The sequence below is a fragment of the Eleutherodactylus coqui genome, chromosome 1 (genome assembly GCF_035609145.1).
Source record: "Eleutherodactylus coqui strain aEleCoq1 chromosome 1, aEleCoq1.hap1, whole genome shotgun sequence".
Taxonomy (NCBI): domain Eukaryota; kingdom Metazoa; phylum Chordata; class Amphibia; order Anura; family Eleutherodactylidae; genus Eleutherodactylus; species Eleutherodactylus coqui.
The window spans coordinates 372,243,278-372,260,094 of NC_089837.1; the positions used below are offsets into that span (position 1 = coordinate 372,243,278).

The 16,817-nt window shown below is 42.3% G+C and overlaps 1 protein-coding gene across 2 annotated transcripts in view; it reads left to right on the plus strand.

Annotated features, from left to right (window-relative positions):
- MYO19 (myosin XIX) overlaps nt 1-16,817 on the plus strand; it is a 343,753-nt gene that overhangs the window by 168,404 nt on the left and 158,532 nt on the right. For both annotated transcript variants that reach the window (XR_010786633.1, XM_066578554.1), the window contains exons 10-11: nt 1,900-1,990; nt 16,638-16,803. Coding sequence is in view for 1 of the 2 variants with exons in the window: in XM_066578554.1 (XP_066434651.1) it covers nt 1,900-1,990; nt 16,638-16,803 (257 nt within the window). In the remaining variant the exon portion in view is untranslated. The remainder of the gene's footprint in view (nt 1-1,899; nt 1,991-16,637; nt 16,804-16,817) is intronic.

The window sequence follows — 16,817 nt, forward strand, 5'->3', positions numbered from 1 at the left end:
TGACCCCAGCAGTAATAGTGCCCCCACAATTGTGACCCCAGCAGTAATAGTGCCCCCACAATAGTAGCCCCAGTAGTAATAGTGATCCCCAGCACTAATAGTTACCCCCAATAATTGCCACAGAACTAATGTTGACCCCCATTAATTGCCCTAGTACTAATGCTGACCCCCAATAAATGCCCCAACAGTAGTAGTGGCCCCCAATAATTGCCTCAGCGGTAGTAGTGACCCCCTGTAATTGCCCCAGCGCTAATAGTGATCGCCAATAATTGCCCTAACAGCACTCCACCACCCCGCCGGCGATGAGTGCTCCCACTGTGCCCCCGCATAATATAGTGTCCCACACGGTGCCCCCAGATAACTTCATGCTCCCACATAAGATAGTGCCCCACACGGTGCCCCCAGATAACTTAGTGCTCCCACATAAGATAGTGCCCCACACAGTGAGCCCCCATATAACATAGTACCTCCAAACACTGCTCCCACATAGGGCCCCCACATGGTACTCCCACAGTGCCCTTCCCCCAGTGTGCTCCCACAATTTTAGCCACTGCCGTAATGGTGCCCCCACACTTATAGCCACTGCATTAATAGTGCTCCCGCAATAGTAGTCCCAGCAGCAACAGTACCCAGAGCAGCATTAGTGCCCCCTCTATTGTAGCCACAGCAGCATAAGTGCCCCCACACTTAAAGCCGCATCAGTAATAATGCCCCTGAAATAGTAGCCCCAGCAGCATCAGTGCCAACACTATCGTAGCCACAGCATCGGTGCCCCCACAATTACAGCCACAGCAGTAATATTACCCTCACAAAAGTAGCATTCGCAGCATCAGTGCCCCCGCAATAGTAGCCACAGCAACATAAGTGCCCCCACACTTATAGCCGCCGTAGTAATAGTGGCCCCACTATAGTAGTCCCAGCAGCATCGGTGCCCCCACACTTATAGCCGCAGCAGTAATAGTGCCCCCACAATAGTAGCCCCAGCAGCATCAGTGCCCCCACAATTGTAGCCCTAGTAGTAATAGTGCCCTCACAATAGTAGCCCCAGTAGTAATAGTGATCCCCAGCTCCCGTGGTGAGTTGTCAGGATCCCCCCCACGGCGAGTAGTGAACCCCACCTCCCCCTTTCCCCACGGTGATTTGTCAGGATCCTTCCTGCGGTGAGTAGTGAGCACCCCCCTCCCTTCCCGCGTCAGGTTGTCAGCAATCCCCCTTAAGTGTCAAGTGGCCAGCAAACCCCCCCGCCCCGGTTGTCATTGGCAACAAGTTCTTGAGAGCGCCCCCTCAACCCCCACCATCCACCCCCCCCCCCCACACACACACACACACATTCATAGGAGGTATTAAAAGGCTCGTTCATGGACCATAGACTTCTTCTGCGCATGCCCGACAAGTGGTGGGGATGGGGAGGGGGGTGCCCCCCTGCAGGTACGTTTATAACTTCTGTATGGCTCATATACGAGGCACAAAGTTTATTACATGCATTCTGCATTGTAATGGCCATACAGAACTGCATACATTCCATTGTCACGGCGGGACAACTCTTTTAAATATATCTAATCATTGTTTCTATAATGTGAGTCAGGGTATTCACTATGATCTTCTGTTTAACATACTTAACATTTACATTATTTTCCCTCCAATTGAAATTGAAAGATGGTTAGGATATGAGATTATTTTGGAGGATTGTGCAATTGCTAGGATTCCCATGAATCATAGAATAAAGGGCCATAGGTGGGAGCCCCTATTAGTTACTAATTTATGGCTTCTCCTAGCAATATACTGTAACTTACTCTTCTAAGAAAACTCTTTTACTTGAAAAAGCAGTTTCATGCAATCAGTTCTATTATGCTAGATTTCAAGAAACATGTTTTATTTATTTTGTCTTATTTTTTAAAGATTCTATCTGGACTTATGCATATGGGAAATATACATTTTTCCGATTCACTGGATGAGAGTCAAGCTTGTGAGATATTAGATGTTGCAAAAGGTAAAAGCATCATTCTTAATTTAGTAGATTATGTCTTAAACCTCACCATTAAAATAGCCTAGTGTTAGGGGTGTGTTTATTACAGTGGATTCAAAGATTGTAACCACAATGAAAATACAATAAGTAAAATATGAATTTACTTAATACAGCAGAAAAATAAACATAAGAATAATCAATACATAAACACCAACAAAGTAAAATAAGCAAATAATAAATCAATAGATTGCTTAGCTTCGGTCAGTTCTGAAACTTGCATGCACAAATAATCCAGAAAGTCAATGAGAATAGTGTAGTGTACATTGTAGTTAATGCACTAAATGTCAAGTTAACTTTTGTTACCTCTACATTAGCCTAATTATATAATACCTTTGTACCTAAATATATTAATACCTATGAACCTAAACCTTCGGGTGACTATACAGGATAATATGTCATATATGTGTACACAGAGGCATAACTAGAGGTTCTTGGGCCCAAAAGCAAAATCTGTAACAGGGACCCCACGTACCATTTATAATAATCCTCTCCATCCATAGGTGTGTGGACGCCTGAATCCATGTCTTGTTTGTTGTGTGGCGTAAGAATGCAACATCTGTGTGGAGTACCTATGGAGTTTACCTTCCTACTTTCCATCTAGGGACAGACTAGGCCCTTAGCTACAAGATGCAATGCTGTTCTTGTCAGGATGAGCACCCTGCTTCTAGTCAGAGTCCTCTTCCCACAACTTGCTAGGAATAACTTTTCCTTTCATGTTTGTTGGTTTGCTCCTTTTTGGACCGTTATGTCTTTGTGTGAACCCTTTTCTTAGTTTGTTCTTGCAGGCAAGGTAGATAAGTCTTGCATGAACGTAACAGTATATTTCTGCTGCTATTCCAATATATAGTAGCAGAGGAGACAGACAAACAAACTTTTTTACACTTTTGCGTGTGGAATATTGCAGTTCTCTTTTTGTTGCCTCAGACATAGTTCAAAATTAAGGGTTTGGACAATACACATTACTAGCATATGTGATGCAGCTGACAGTGGTTTTCTGCAAAACTAAATTACAAATCTGGTGGAAAAGTTAAGTAAAAATGTAAATAAAAAAACAAAAACATGAAGAAAGCCAGGGGTAGGGGATGTATCGTTAGTCATTGTAGGGGACGTGTCGGTAGTCGTGGTAGAGGACAGGCCAAGTTGGGACTTCAAGCAGCTCCCACTGAAGCAAGCAGCAAGGCAAGCTGGCTGCCATTCCTTAGATGTGGTTTTGCCTGTGTGGTACATCCATAGCACGCAAGTGCAGGTCGTAAAGTGGATGACACTGCATGTCTCATCTACCACCGCTGCCTTTTTTTTCCAGTCGCAGGCACAGAGCAGTCAGTCTGCACCATATAGCCGTGAGTATCCACCTTTGCTTGATCCCATGTCAGATTATTCACCTCCCCCACACAGCGTTCCACATTGATCAGTCTAAGGAGCTGTTTGATCATTCATGTCATGGATGTCAATGGGGCTGTCTAAACAACCTGACGGAGAAAACCAAGACATCATATGTACTGATGCCCAACCCTGTTTTTTACCCTGAAGAGCAAGATGAGGGTGGGTCAGTGCCCCCAGTCAGTCTTTCACAGGCAATGTTTACTCAGGGGGATGCAGAAATGGAAATGCCAGCTCCTGGTGCTTACTGTAGCATATAATCCACCCAGGAAGAGAATGCTGATGAAAAGGAGGAGGGAGAGGGGATGACTTACTTGACCTAACATGGAGAGGAAGGGGATAGTCATCATAGCAGCCTACAGGGAGGGGAGAAAGGGGTGAACCTTGCGAGACAGCACACTGCCAAGACACTGAGAAAGGTGTCGGAGAAAATCAAAAGGCCCATACCGCCACCATTAGCTAATAATTGTAATAAATGTATAAAGATAAATATATGATTAGTAAATACATAAATAAATCAATGTATATATAAATAAATCAGCCTCTCCTGGGGAGGGAGGCAAGGGACAACACCATTAGAACCCTGGCTATAGTGTCGAGGGCATGCCAATCCGGGGACCCTCTATGTCTGTTATTAATGGATGCTGAGAAGGCATTTGGCAGCTCTGAAGAGAATTGGCCTATGCTCTTGGGTACGCTGGAAACGCACTGAGAGCAAACACTAATGTTCGGGGGGTTGAGATTGGCCAAAAAGAGCACAAGGTTGCTCTGTATGCAGACGACCTTCTGGTATACGTCACAAATCCCAGAATAGCACCCCCTTGTAGTCTGAGGGAATTTAAGACGCTCGGAAAACTGTCCAACTTTAAAGTAAATTTAAACAAGTCTGAAATACTCAATGCGACACTGTCAAAGGCAGAAGTAGATTTGTTACAGTCAGCATTCTCTTTTGTGTGGACGGAAGACGAGATCAAGTATTTGGGGACCATGATTATAGCAGATACTGATAACCTTTATGAAAAAAACTAATGCACTCGAGGCCGACCTGGATAGATGGAAGACTCTTTCGCTGTTGAGGTTTGTAAGGGTAAATACTATTAAAATAACTCTCTGACAAAATTCTTATACATATTGCAGACAGTACCTATAAAACTACTGGGAACGTTCCTACAGCGGGTTAGAAAAGGCTTGATGAGGTTCATCTAGGTGGAATTGGAGAGTGCTCACTAGCCCTACAGAAATGGGAGGTTTGGAAGTTCCAAATTTCAATGTATACTACAAGGCCTCTCTGACTAAATGCATCCTTGACCTGTTACACAGTAGGGCACGCAAGTGTTGGGTAGAGGTGGATTAGCACTGGGCCATGTTTGGGAGTCTGGGGTGCATCTGGTCGACAGGCAGGGAAAGTGACAGGAACCTGGGGATGTCCCCCTTCCTGGGCAATTTAATTGGAGTATCGGGAGGTCCTGTTACCAAATCAGGGCTTATATCTAGATCGGGCCCTTTAACTTCCCTGTTGGTAACCCAGGTGCACCAACGTTTCTCCGGGGCACTTCCTTAATGGCCAGGATAACGGACCCTGTCCGCAGGTTCAAGATTTGCTGACAGGTTCTAGTCTTATTTCCCGGAGTGTGGTATCAATATCTACAACTATGCCACTTTGGGAGGAGCCTTGGCAGTCTGCAACAGCTGGGGATGCCTTCGACTGCCTTTGAAAGCTTGTGTCTTTCAAACCAAGATGAACCTTCGAACGTCTTGACATTATACAGAACACTCTTGGGGATGAAGGGAGAGGAGTGAGAGAGGGATCTTGGTAGTAGTCCTTTGGAGGAATCGTGAAGGAAGGCATACATCCTAACTCACAAGATGAACATTTCAAGCAGGATGCAGTAGCTTAATTATAAAATTTTGACTTGGTGGTGGTACAAGAAACCAGTTGGGTTGGCTAGAATTTACCATCAGTATCCAGATGTTGGAAGTGCCTGAAGGAGCAACAGACTTTAATCCATATATGCTGGTCCTGCTCATTAATTCAACGTATTTGGCAAGAGGTGGCCGAGTTGTATAAGTTGGTTTTTAAAAGCCCAATCAACCTTACCCCTGAAATCACTTTGTTGTCTATGCTACCGGGCTCACTGATCCGCATAAAAAGCTCCCTCCTGAGATTTTTTTCTACTGGCCGTGTGGCAGATTATCCCCAGGAAATGGAGGTCTACCACCCCTCCCTTGAGGTTGATGTGGCTAGAGTCATTGAACAACTCAAAGTATATGGAAGAATTGTGAGCTAAAGAAGAATTGAGATTTACCAAATTTTACGCCATGTGGGCGGTGTGGTTACAATTTCGTTCGTCTCCAGGCTTAAATGCCTGGCTTGTAGATGATGCTATCACAACTTGATGTGGCATACTCTGCCTATCCTTCACTGAACTTGGAATGTGACTGGTCCCATGCTTAGTTCAGATCTCTGACCAAACTGGACAGGTGATTCTCGTTCCCCTCGTGCCCCTCCCTCTATGCATCTTTACTCCCTCTCTTGCTTTTGAGTCTATTTTCTTTATTTATTTTTTCCATTTCCTTCAGATCTCTGGGAAAGACCATGTCTGTGGATGTTGTTAAAAATACTGCACAAGATGTGGAGTAGCTATTAAGTGAAACAAAATGGCTGATAATGTCTTTTTATACAATCTGAAGACCACTGTTTAAGCATTGTTATGGATAATGCAGTTAAATAAAAAAATACTTTTGAACCATGACCCCTTTGCATATTATCAATGAATCTCAATGTTGCAAGCTGCTCATTAAGATCCAAGATCTGGGCTTTCAAATGTGCAACATGCTCACATCTCGTACAGCCATATGCACCCGGCTGTTCAATGACTGCATGCATGGCGCAGGATGTACATCAGATGGCATTGTCAGTTATGGGGATGGTACAGATAAAAATCAAGTACTTTTATACAAGTGAAAAATAATAGTAGATATGTGACTCATTTCTAAAGTCACCCGGATTAAAAGTCACACCCACTAAAAACAAACCACACTTTAAATCAAGCCACCCTCGCAAACTCGTACATTCATACTTTTGTTTGCTTTAAATAGCTCTCTCAGCAGCGATTCCTCCAATGAATCCATGTTTGGAAAGGACACAGCAAGTTCAGCATCCACAATTTATGACACCTTAATTGGGTAACGCTGCCCTTAAAGACCTGTGCAAGACACTGGAGATTAAAACAAACTAGCAAACTGTGTTTTTAAATGTTACAATATATGTGTTTTTAAATAGAACAATAAACCCCCTCGGCATAATGTATTAGGCCTCATGTCCATGGGCACACACGGATTCCGCATGGGGAATCCCACACGGAATCCGCCTGTACCCTCGGCCGGCGACCCTGCGTACCTATCCTTGTCTTCATTTTTCTGTACTGCAGATGTGTGCAGAAGTGCCAGATGACGCACATGCATAGTAACGTTTTTTTGTTTGTTTTTTTAAACGGCTTTCCTGTGGATCGGACGGTTTCCATTGAATTCAATGGCAGCTGCCCGTGCGGGATTCACAGTAAAATGGAGGTTTTCACTCGTGTACATGAAAAATCATTTTTCCATAGCATGCTATGGAAGACTATTGCTGCAAAATCCGGAGTAGAACACCCGCTCCGAATTCCGCAGCAAAAATCTGCCCATGGATATTGGGCCTAAATTTCTAGAAAAGACAAATACAGCTCCAGTGTATAAGTTATAAGAACACTGTGAATTAATATAAAATACAAATAAATAATTAAATACAAATAAGCAGATATTCCATCTGATTTTTAAGTCACACGGACTTAAAATAAACCACATTTTTAATTAAACAACACTTACAAGCTTGTAGTTTTGTTTGCTTTATGTGTAATCTATTTTTATCGAGGTTTTGAAACCGTTACAGTAACAAAGTAATCAACTGAGTATGGAGCACGGGTAAAATACCATACCATAGTAAATGCTTGCGAGACAACATCGAAATTTAAAATCAATGGCACACATTGTATGTAACCTCTGAGATCCCTCAGATACATAAAAATCAACCAAAACTGGAAAACTTCCCAGTATGTGCTCTTGAAGCTTCTGCAATAAAGTGGAATATCTGTACTTCATATTGAAACAGTAAAACATTAATGAAAAGAAAAAAAGAAAAGAAAATTCAGCACGAGAAAAGGGAAAAAAGGGGAGGAGAAAGTAAGGGTAAAAGGGAGGGCATCTGAAAAGTCCATAATTGACAGCATGTGTGCTGTAATCCTAGGGCTCTACTGCATCAAGCTCAAGAACTCTGGTGTCTTCTCAAAATCGTTCAACCCTGAGTAAGGGCTTTTACCCACTAGCGTTTTTTTAATGCTGCGATATCGCTGCGTTTTTTTTACTGCAAATGTCAATGGGACTTTTTAATGTTAAAATTGCAAGTTTGCGCTTCTGCGATCTTTGTGCGATGCGATTTTAACATTAGAAAGTACCATTGACATTTGCAGTAAAAAAAAACAAAAAACAGCGATATCACAGCATTAAAAAAACGCTAGTGTGTAAAAGCCCTAAGAGGAAAGCATCTGAGCACTCTGTCTTTTCTGCTCTCAACTCCTGCATTCTTATTATCTAATTCAATTCAGAGAGTCATTCAGAAAGAGAAGGCACTATACCCGACCTCCAGTATCTAGGAATAACCCCTGTCTTCCATAATCCAGCTTTTGGTCCAGAACTACGGTCGAGCACATTTCTAATTTGGCATAAGTCTTCTTGCACCAGACTCAAGAATGTGCTGCAAGATGAGAAAATGTCTTCCTCTGATGCTTTAGAGAGCCAGGTGGACAGGTCTAAGCTCTCCTGGTTTGAATATCAGCAGTTGCACTCATTTGTCTCTAGCCCACTTGCAGGCATGGCATAGGTGCCGTTGTTAACCCAGTAAGCTTCGTGCTGATACGGACCCTTTTTTCATAAATGGAAAGGGGAACTTATGGTTATGTTTGGATAACATTTGCCCTTTTCCAATCTTCTGGGACTTCTCCTGTTTTCCAGGAATTTTCAAAGATTATGGCAAGTGGTTCAGCAATTACCTCCACTGCTTCCTTTAGTATCCTAGGATGTAATTCATCTGGACCTTGGGACATGAATTCATTTACGTTAGCTATGTGTTCCCTCACCATCCCTCTGCTTATAGATAGCCTGCATTCTTTCATTCCCCCAATAGCACAGAGGAGGTCAGTTGGTGTTACATCTACTTTCTGATAGAAAACAGATACAAAATAGGAATGTAAAAGTTCAGCCTTCTCAAGATCATTCTTAACCAATTCACCATTTTCATCTTGTAAGCATCCAATAGCATCTTTAACTTTTCTTTTGCTTTTGACATACCCCCGCAATCCTTTTTTATTGCTTTTGGCATGTGTTGCAAGCCTCAATTCATTATCAGCTTTAACTTTTCTGACACTTGCTCTACAGTTTCTGCAGACCACATTATATTCTTCCTTAGATATTCCCTCTTCATTCCATTTGATAAACATATTTTTGCTTCATTTTTAAACATGTGTGCAAGTTCTGTGTTCATCCATCCAGGTATCTTTAAATGCTTCTCATTCTTCCTTCTTTTAGGGATTGTTAACAATTGTGCTTTGAGAATCTCATTTCGCAATATTTCCCAACCTTCTTGGACATTTCTGTCCTGAAGAACATCCAGCCATTGGGTTCTTCCTATCCTCTTTCTGAGTTCATTAAAATCTACCTTTCTGAAATCCAATCTTGAGGTCTGAGTTTTCTCAGGTCTTCCTCCTCTTTTTATCCAAAATTCAAGGATCGCATGATCATTGCCTCCTAAGATCCCAGCCACCCTTACTTCCTCAACAATTCCCTCCCTGTTGGTAAGAATTTGGTCCAAGATAGCAGATCCCCTTGTTTTCTCTTCTACCTTTTGGAAGATAAAGTTGTCAGCAAGAGCGGATAAGAATTTGTTAGATCCATTACTTTTACCTGAGAGAGATTCCCAACAAATGTCCGGATAGTTAAAATCTCTCATAATCTCTATGTCATGCTTTTTTGAGGGCTTAGCCATTTGATGTAGAAAGAGTTCATCCATATCTTCTGCTTGTCCGGGCGGCCTACAGTAAATGCCCCGCAATGGTGTCCTTTCTGTTGTTCTCTCTTTGTATTCTTACCCAGGCAGTTTCTACTGAACTACCATGCTCTGAAGCTTGAATCTCTTTTATTCACTGAGACAGTAGGGTTCTAGTATTGTATAGATTAATTCACTGAAAAGGACCCACTAGAAAATCTAATTTTTATTATTAAAAAATAACTTTTATTTATCCTATTAAAAATTGACAAACATATATGACAATCCGTGGGCCCTCAAAAAAGGCATCCCGAAAGGGCAGTTCTTGAGAGCAAAAAGAAACTGCTCAGAAAAATCTGAATATGAGGCAAGGGCTACAGACATGGCAGAAAGGTTTAGGAAACGAGGTTATCCGGACGAGGTCATCAGGGAGGCACAGACAGCAGCATCAGATAAAACAAGAATAGACCTCCTGACAAGAACAAATAAAAAACAAGATGAGGGCGTTATAAGACTGGTAGCTACCTACGACGACAAGTCAAGCAAAGTCAGAGGAATTATCCAAAAATACTGGAATATCCTCAGACGGGACACGGATCTCATCGATTGTCTATCTGAGAAACCCTCAATAACCTACCGTAGGGGGAGAAGCCTAAAAGATAGACTGGTGCATAGCCATTACGTGTCTCCGCCAGATACACGGAATTGGCTAAATAGTCACCCGATCTTGGGCTCGTACCGATGCTCTGGCTGTAAAGCATGCCCGTTCATGGAAAGAACTAACTCCTTTACCAGCTCGGCTACGGGAGAGACATACACCATAAGAAGCTTCATAAACTGTAGAACTACCTGTGTAGTATACCTGGCGACATGTCCTTGCCCCAGGGATTATGTTGGAAAGACGATCCAACAATTGAGAAGAAGGGTTCTGTCACACATTGGTAACATCTGCCGCGGTGAAAGTACAAGTTTGGCTAACCACATACGTGACGTGCATGGAAATGACCCCCACACGGTAACATTTAGAGGTATTGAAGCTCTAAGACCCACAGCACGTAGGGGCCATTTGGATCGCAAACTTCTACAGAAAGAATCACAATGGATTCATCGCCTTAACTCGGTAGCTCCAAATGGTCTAAACGAATGTCTGTCTTTTGTCCCCTTTATCTGAGGTAATTACTACTTACAAGTCATACAAGAATACCTATACTCCTAACAAAAAGATAAGAGCCTCGTGTGGCACGGAGTGTGGGCTCTCGCCTGCGACTTGGGGGTTGCGGGTTCGGTCCCCGCGTGCGTCGGGTGGCCGGCTCGGGGTTGACTCGGCCTTCCATCCTTCTGGGGTCGGTGGAGTGGGGGCCCAGCTTGGTGGGGGGTAATTGGGTAGTAGTTACCTGAAGGCGCTGCGTGGTGGTTTGGCGCTATACAGATACCAGGATTTATTTATTTATATTAAAAAGCACACCTGTTGAGTCCTCAGTAAGTGTTAAAATGAATTAAATAACAGAACAGAACCATTATATCGGTACCAACGAGATACTAGGATACTTACCTGCATCATCAGTCATCATGACATCCTCATATTTATCCTTTTTTTTATTATGCACTAACCAAATAATGCAAAGTGCTAAATATCATGAAAAACATCAAGGGACAATTTAAACACACTTGTCATCTATGGGGATCTCTTGATTTAGATTTGAGATTGATGCCAAGTGATTATGGAACAGGTTATCACACAGAGAGACACCATCTCCCCTGTTCAGATGCGGAGCGCTCCAGTATATCAAGCGCAGGCGCAGAACATAGTTGGATGACATTTTGTCCTCTTACAAGCGCCGCGCTCCTGCACGATGTGCGTGTGCGCGGACTCGGCAGCACGTACCGTAATCTTGCATTAGTTACATCTATTTTCAACAGGTCACATGACCGGAGTCCTTAGAAACGCCCCATGATGACTCGCTTGGCAACTATTGGTGGAGGACAGCACGAGTCCCCAGCAGAGGCGGTGCCAATTGTATTTAAACTCTGGCAGCCAGGCTCGTACCAGGTCTGCCAGAATATCATGAGACACAGATCTCAGCGGTTGCTCTGCGATTGTGTGTGTGTGTATGTGTGTACATTTGGAGTGGGCAACATCAAGCTAAACACTCCAAACGTTTGCATAGGCATGAATCAACTTAGGAGGTTAGCTGATTTCCAATGAGCAATGTTATCTAGCTCAGTCAGCTACCTCAGCTGTTTCATAGCACTTGAATAATTTCAATGTGCTATATAGTGGTGAGCTGACCCCCAATGAGCAATATCACCTAGCTCATGCAGCTACCTCAGCTGATGCATAACACTTGAACAATTGCAATGAGCTACATAGTGGTTTGCTGACCTTTAATGAGCAATAGTATCTAGCTCATTCAGCTACCTTAGCTGATTCATAGCGCCTCAATTATTTCATTTGAACTATACAGTGGTTAGCTGACTTTTCAATGAGCAATGTTATCTAGCTCATTCAGCTACCTCAGCTCATTCTCGGCGTTTGAATAACCTTACAGCACTATATGGTGGAAACATATACACTCATCTATAATTGCCTCTTTAACGGCAAACATAACACGCATGACAGCACCGCAGTGCATTACATGTTTCTATGATTGCGCCCTAAACTCATCAGACGTCATCATAGACTCAATCGCATATCTGTATCTGAGCAAACATCTCTTTTTCCAGTAAAGTAGCCTCTAACTTGATAACCAAAGTGGGCTATTATTGCTAGGAAAATTAACTGCTCTTTATTGTAATTTGAGCATCACGCCCCTCGTGCGATCTTGTAAACACCCAGTTATATATCCCTGAGTGGACAATAATACAACATGATACTCTGATCCTGATGAATCGGCTAAATAATTAGGAGCCGAGGAAACGCGTCGATCGTTTTAACAAAAGAAGGCGCATCGATTGCAAAAAAATATCAATCATTGCGCCTTAGGAGTGCAATATCTTCCTAAATATCCACGTTTTTTTGAGAATAACTACGTGTGTACCAGTTTCAACAAATTATAATAAACTGCACCAAAGTAGTGGAATAATTATACGAGACCTTCGGTTTATTCCTTAATACAGTCAAGGCCGAATCTGGGCCAACTGGTTACTCTGTGACCCTTGTATCTCTGGGTAACAGACCAATTTCAGGGTGTTCCCTATTACACTTTTATACCTCCACAAAAGAAATAACAAATATCAAAATTACTGTTATTCTTTGCTAACACAGCATTGATAACGGAGGCATTATTTTAAAAAAATAAAAAAAATTTTTGTTGTCATATATGTTTGTCAATTTTTAATAGGATAAATAAAAGTTATTTTTTAATAATAAAAATTAGATTTTCTAGTGGGTCCTTTTCAGTGAATGAAGCTTGAATCTCGGTAGAGATTAATGTTTTCCTAACATACAATGCAACACCTCCTCCCCCTTTTTTAAGTCTATTTTTTATAAATAAGTTGTATTCTTCAAGCCTTGTATTCCAATCATGTGTATCATTTCACCAAGTTTCCATGATGCCCATAACATCATATTTCTCTTCCTGTGTTAGGAGTTCCAATTCTCTTTGTTTGTTTCCCATGCTCTGGGCATTTGTGTAGAAACATTTTAGATTGTTATCTGTGTCTCTTGCTCCTCTACTTTCCTTCAGACTTTTTTGTCTTTGTTCTTTCTTTCCACTTCTTATAGCAAGGTTCTGAAATGTATTAATTAGTTGTATATTTTTACCTAGCCTTTCACTTTCCTTACCATATTGTTCTTGTTTAAAGCTCTCCTAATGAGTGAAGCAAGGCACCCACCAAATATATGCTTACCTGCTTTTGTAAGGTGCAACCCGTCTCTAGCAAGGAGTTCAGTGTATGAGTAATTCACTCCATGGTCTAGAAATGCAAATCTTTGCTGATCACACCATCGACGTAGCCAGTTGTTCACCTCTAGAATCCTGTTCCATCTTCTGATTCCATGGCCATCCACTGGGAGGATAGATGAGAAGACCACCTGTGCTCCTGGTTCCTTTACCTTCTTCCGAAGGTCTTCAAAGTCTCTGCAGATAGTTGCGAGGTCCTTTTTTGCAGTGTCTTTTGTCCCTACATGTAATAGTAGGAATGGGTGGTGGTCTGTAGGACTGAAGAGTCTTGACAGCCTATCAGACACATCTTTGATTTGTGCACCTCAAAGATGGCACACTTCTTGTGAGGTGTCAGGTCTGCAGACAGCAGCCACTGTTCCTCTCAATAGGGAATCCCCCACAACCACCAGTCTCTTTTTCTTCTTCACAACAGCACTTCTTTTTCTCCATCCAAGAGGACTTTGTGTGCTTACTACACAGTTCTTTGTGGGTAGAGTCATTTCTTGCTGTACCTCTTTCTCCCCTGCCCTGTTCTTTTTGAGTAGAGTAATTTCGTGCTGTTCCTCTTTCTCCTCTGCTCTGTTCTTCGTGGGTAGAGTTATTTCTTGCTGTGCCTCTTCCTCCTCTGCTCTGTTCTTTGTAAGTAGAGTTTTTTTCTTGCTGTACCTGTTTTTTCTTCTGCTCAGAAACCAGTACCAGGCCCCCCTGCGTAAGAACCTGGTACTGGTTCCAAAGCAGTATGGGTGCTAGCTGACTCCTGCTCCTCCTGCTCCTTTGGGTCACATGCTTCGATTCCTCTGCCTCTGCAGGTATACTGGACATTCCTTTTCCTTGAAAATTTTGAAGACTTTCTTCTGCTCTGTCAAGGAAATCCTCACCTTCTTTAATGAGCATCAATGTAACTATTCTCTCCTGAAGACTATGCATCTTTTCCTCCAGTAGAGACACAAACTTGCATTTCTGGCAGGAGAAGTTTAGCTTTTACTCTCATAGGGCTGTCAACATATAGCATATGTTGCAGCTCACCATATGGCTCCTCTCCTTTTCCATGTTTTCAAATGATGTCTACTTCCAAACTTCTAAAAGTCAAGAATTGTAGTGAAGTTACTGCTGATAGTGAAGATACTACTAAGTATACAACTTCCAGCAGCTAGACCTGGCTAATCCCGACAATCTTCCCATTTACAGTAATTTTTTGTTCTTCCCAGAATGCACAGGGAATATGTAAATGAACTTTCTGCAGCTCCAATCTGTGGTTTGGAGATGTCCTCCAAGCAGCTAGACCTGGCTGATTCCGACAATCTTCCTGCTTACAGTGATTCTTTGCTCTTCCCATAATAAGCACAGAATATGTAAACTAACTTCTTGCAGCTCCAATCTCTGGTCTGGATGCGCTGCTTCAGCTTCTGTCTCGGGCTGTGTAACAGCTAGAGAATCGAACTTGATCTTGTTTTAAAGCTGATATTCTGTAGATACAGTAGAGGATAGGACACAGTCAGGAGTGAGAGCTGAAGGAACATGAAAGAAAATCCTGTGTCAACACCCTCTATCTCAGGCTATATTACGGCTAGAAGAATATTCCCATTCTTGTTTTAAATCCGAGTTTCTTGGCTTTAAAATAAGCCAAAATTGCCTTTGCTTTTCCTGCCCTACTGTCTACAGTACAGCCATAAGTAGCAAGGATGTACAGTATCTCATAAGTTTTTGGGGGAGCTTACGGTTATTCTTTGCTCTTCCAGAATGTACAGGGGATATGCAAATTAACTTCCAGCAGCTATAATCTCTGGTCTGGATGTGCTGCTTCCGCTTCTGTCTCGGGTTGTGTAACAGCTAGAGGTGCCTCCCCACAAGGATGTCAGAGATATATGCTTGGCAGGGAAAGGGATAAGTAACTTGCAGGACCATTGTAATATCATTCTGTTGTGTGAAAAATCTACTATAAAGTGGTTGAAAGCACTATTCTAAAATCTGGTACATCCAGCTGTCCCATTGAAGTAAATGGCAACTGTACAAAAAAGTCAAATTTTGTCCTGGTCCATTACCCCTCCACTCCTTCTCATAGAATATCTCTGAGAGGTTGTTGTGATCTTTGCTTAATCCGTTCATCGTCTGTGGCTTAAATGTATGTGACAGTGGTGCGGTGTTGAGTATGAAGTGGTGGATTTTAGCAGTTTGAAGCTAGCTCTAATCATGGCCATTTGACCCCTCGAGTATCTTAAAAATTTGGTGCACTTTCAAAGGGTCGCCTTTACTTAGGCCGTGTTATAAAACATTGGTGCATGTAAATCTCCCCCCATGTGTGAGATTTACATGCACCTTACTAGATCTCAACTTAGAGTATTTTGTCATGAGACCACTTAAAGTGACTTTTCTGTAATTAGTTTTTTTCTATTTAGTTTTTTTTTCTTGCTGTATGAGGTGATCTTTGTGCATGGTTGTAAATCTCTGCAGTAGCATCAGCTAATCAAACAATCCATTTAATAGGAATTTTTAATCTGCCTATTAAAGGGGTTTTCTCACCAGTGACTTTTCATCTCTTCATAGAATCGGTGATGCAAGCCTTGGTGGGGATTTCACTGGTGAGACCCTCACAAATCCCAAGAACAGGGGTCCTGTGTCCTCCTCTTGTTACTGCGGGATCGCTGTACCAATCTGCAGTGATGTCAGAATGAATGGAGTGATGGTCACACATGTGCAGCTCTGCTCCTTACATTTGGGGCTGAAGCACAAATGCTCGTCTACTGTATTTTCAGCTGTCCCAGTAAGAATGAATGAAGCAGCATTGTGCATGCGCGTCCACTTCCTCTATTCAATCTTACATGAAAAGAGCATCCCACCAGCGCCACAAGAGAGTTCCAAACTCCATTGTATCTAATATACATCACTGACATCATTGTGGCTCGATGCAGTGACAAGACGAAGGGGACCCTCGTTCTCAGGATGGATGGTATTTTCCGTGGTGAAACCCCCACAATCAGACTTGTATTAGCTATCCTATGGAGAGGTGATAAGTCAGTCATGAAACAACCCCAGTGCGTTCTGTTTTGTAAGTTTAAACGAACACACCTTTCGGCTCATGCCGAACTATTTTCTTCACTAAATACACATACTACCATAGCAATGCAGACTTCTTCCTGAATTTCACAGATTTGTTTAGTGTCTGTGTTTGATGCTATTCTACTGCTTCACATACGTGTGATACTTGAAGCAGTGAATATGCCAGTTTAGTATTGCATGTGTGATTTGTGTATATTGTTTGCACTTGTTTTAGAGTTCATAAATTCTGCTTCGACCTTGTTAAAACTTCCTCCTGAACTTCTACTGGAAAGATTATGTTTCCGAACAATAACAGCTGGGAAACAAGTATTTAAGAAGCCGTGCAAGAAAACAGAGTGTGAAACAAGGAGGGATTGTATAGCCAAAATGATCTATGCTAGGTAAGCTAAAACAT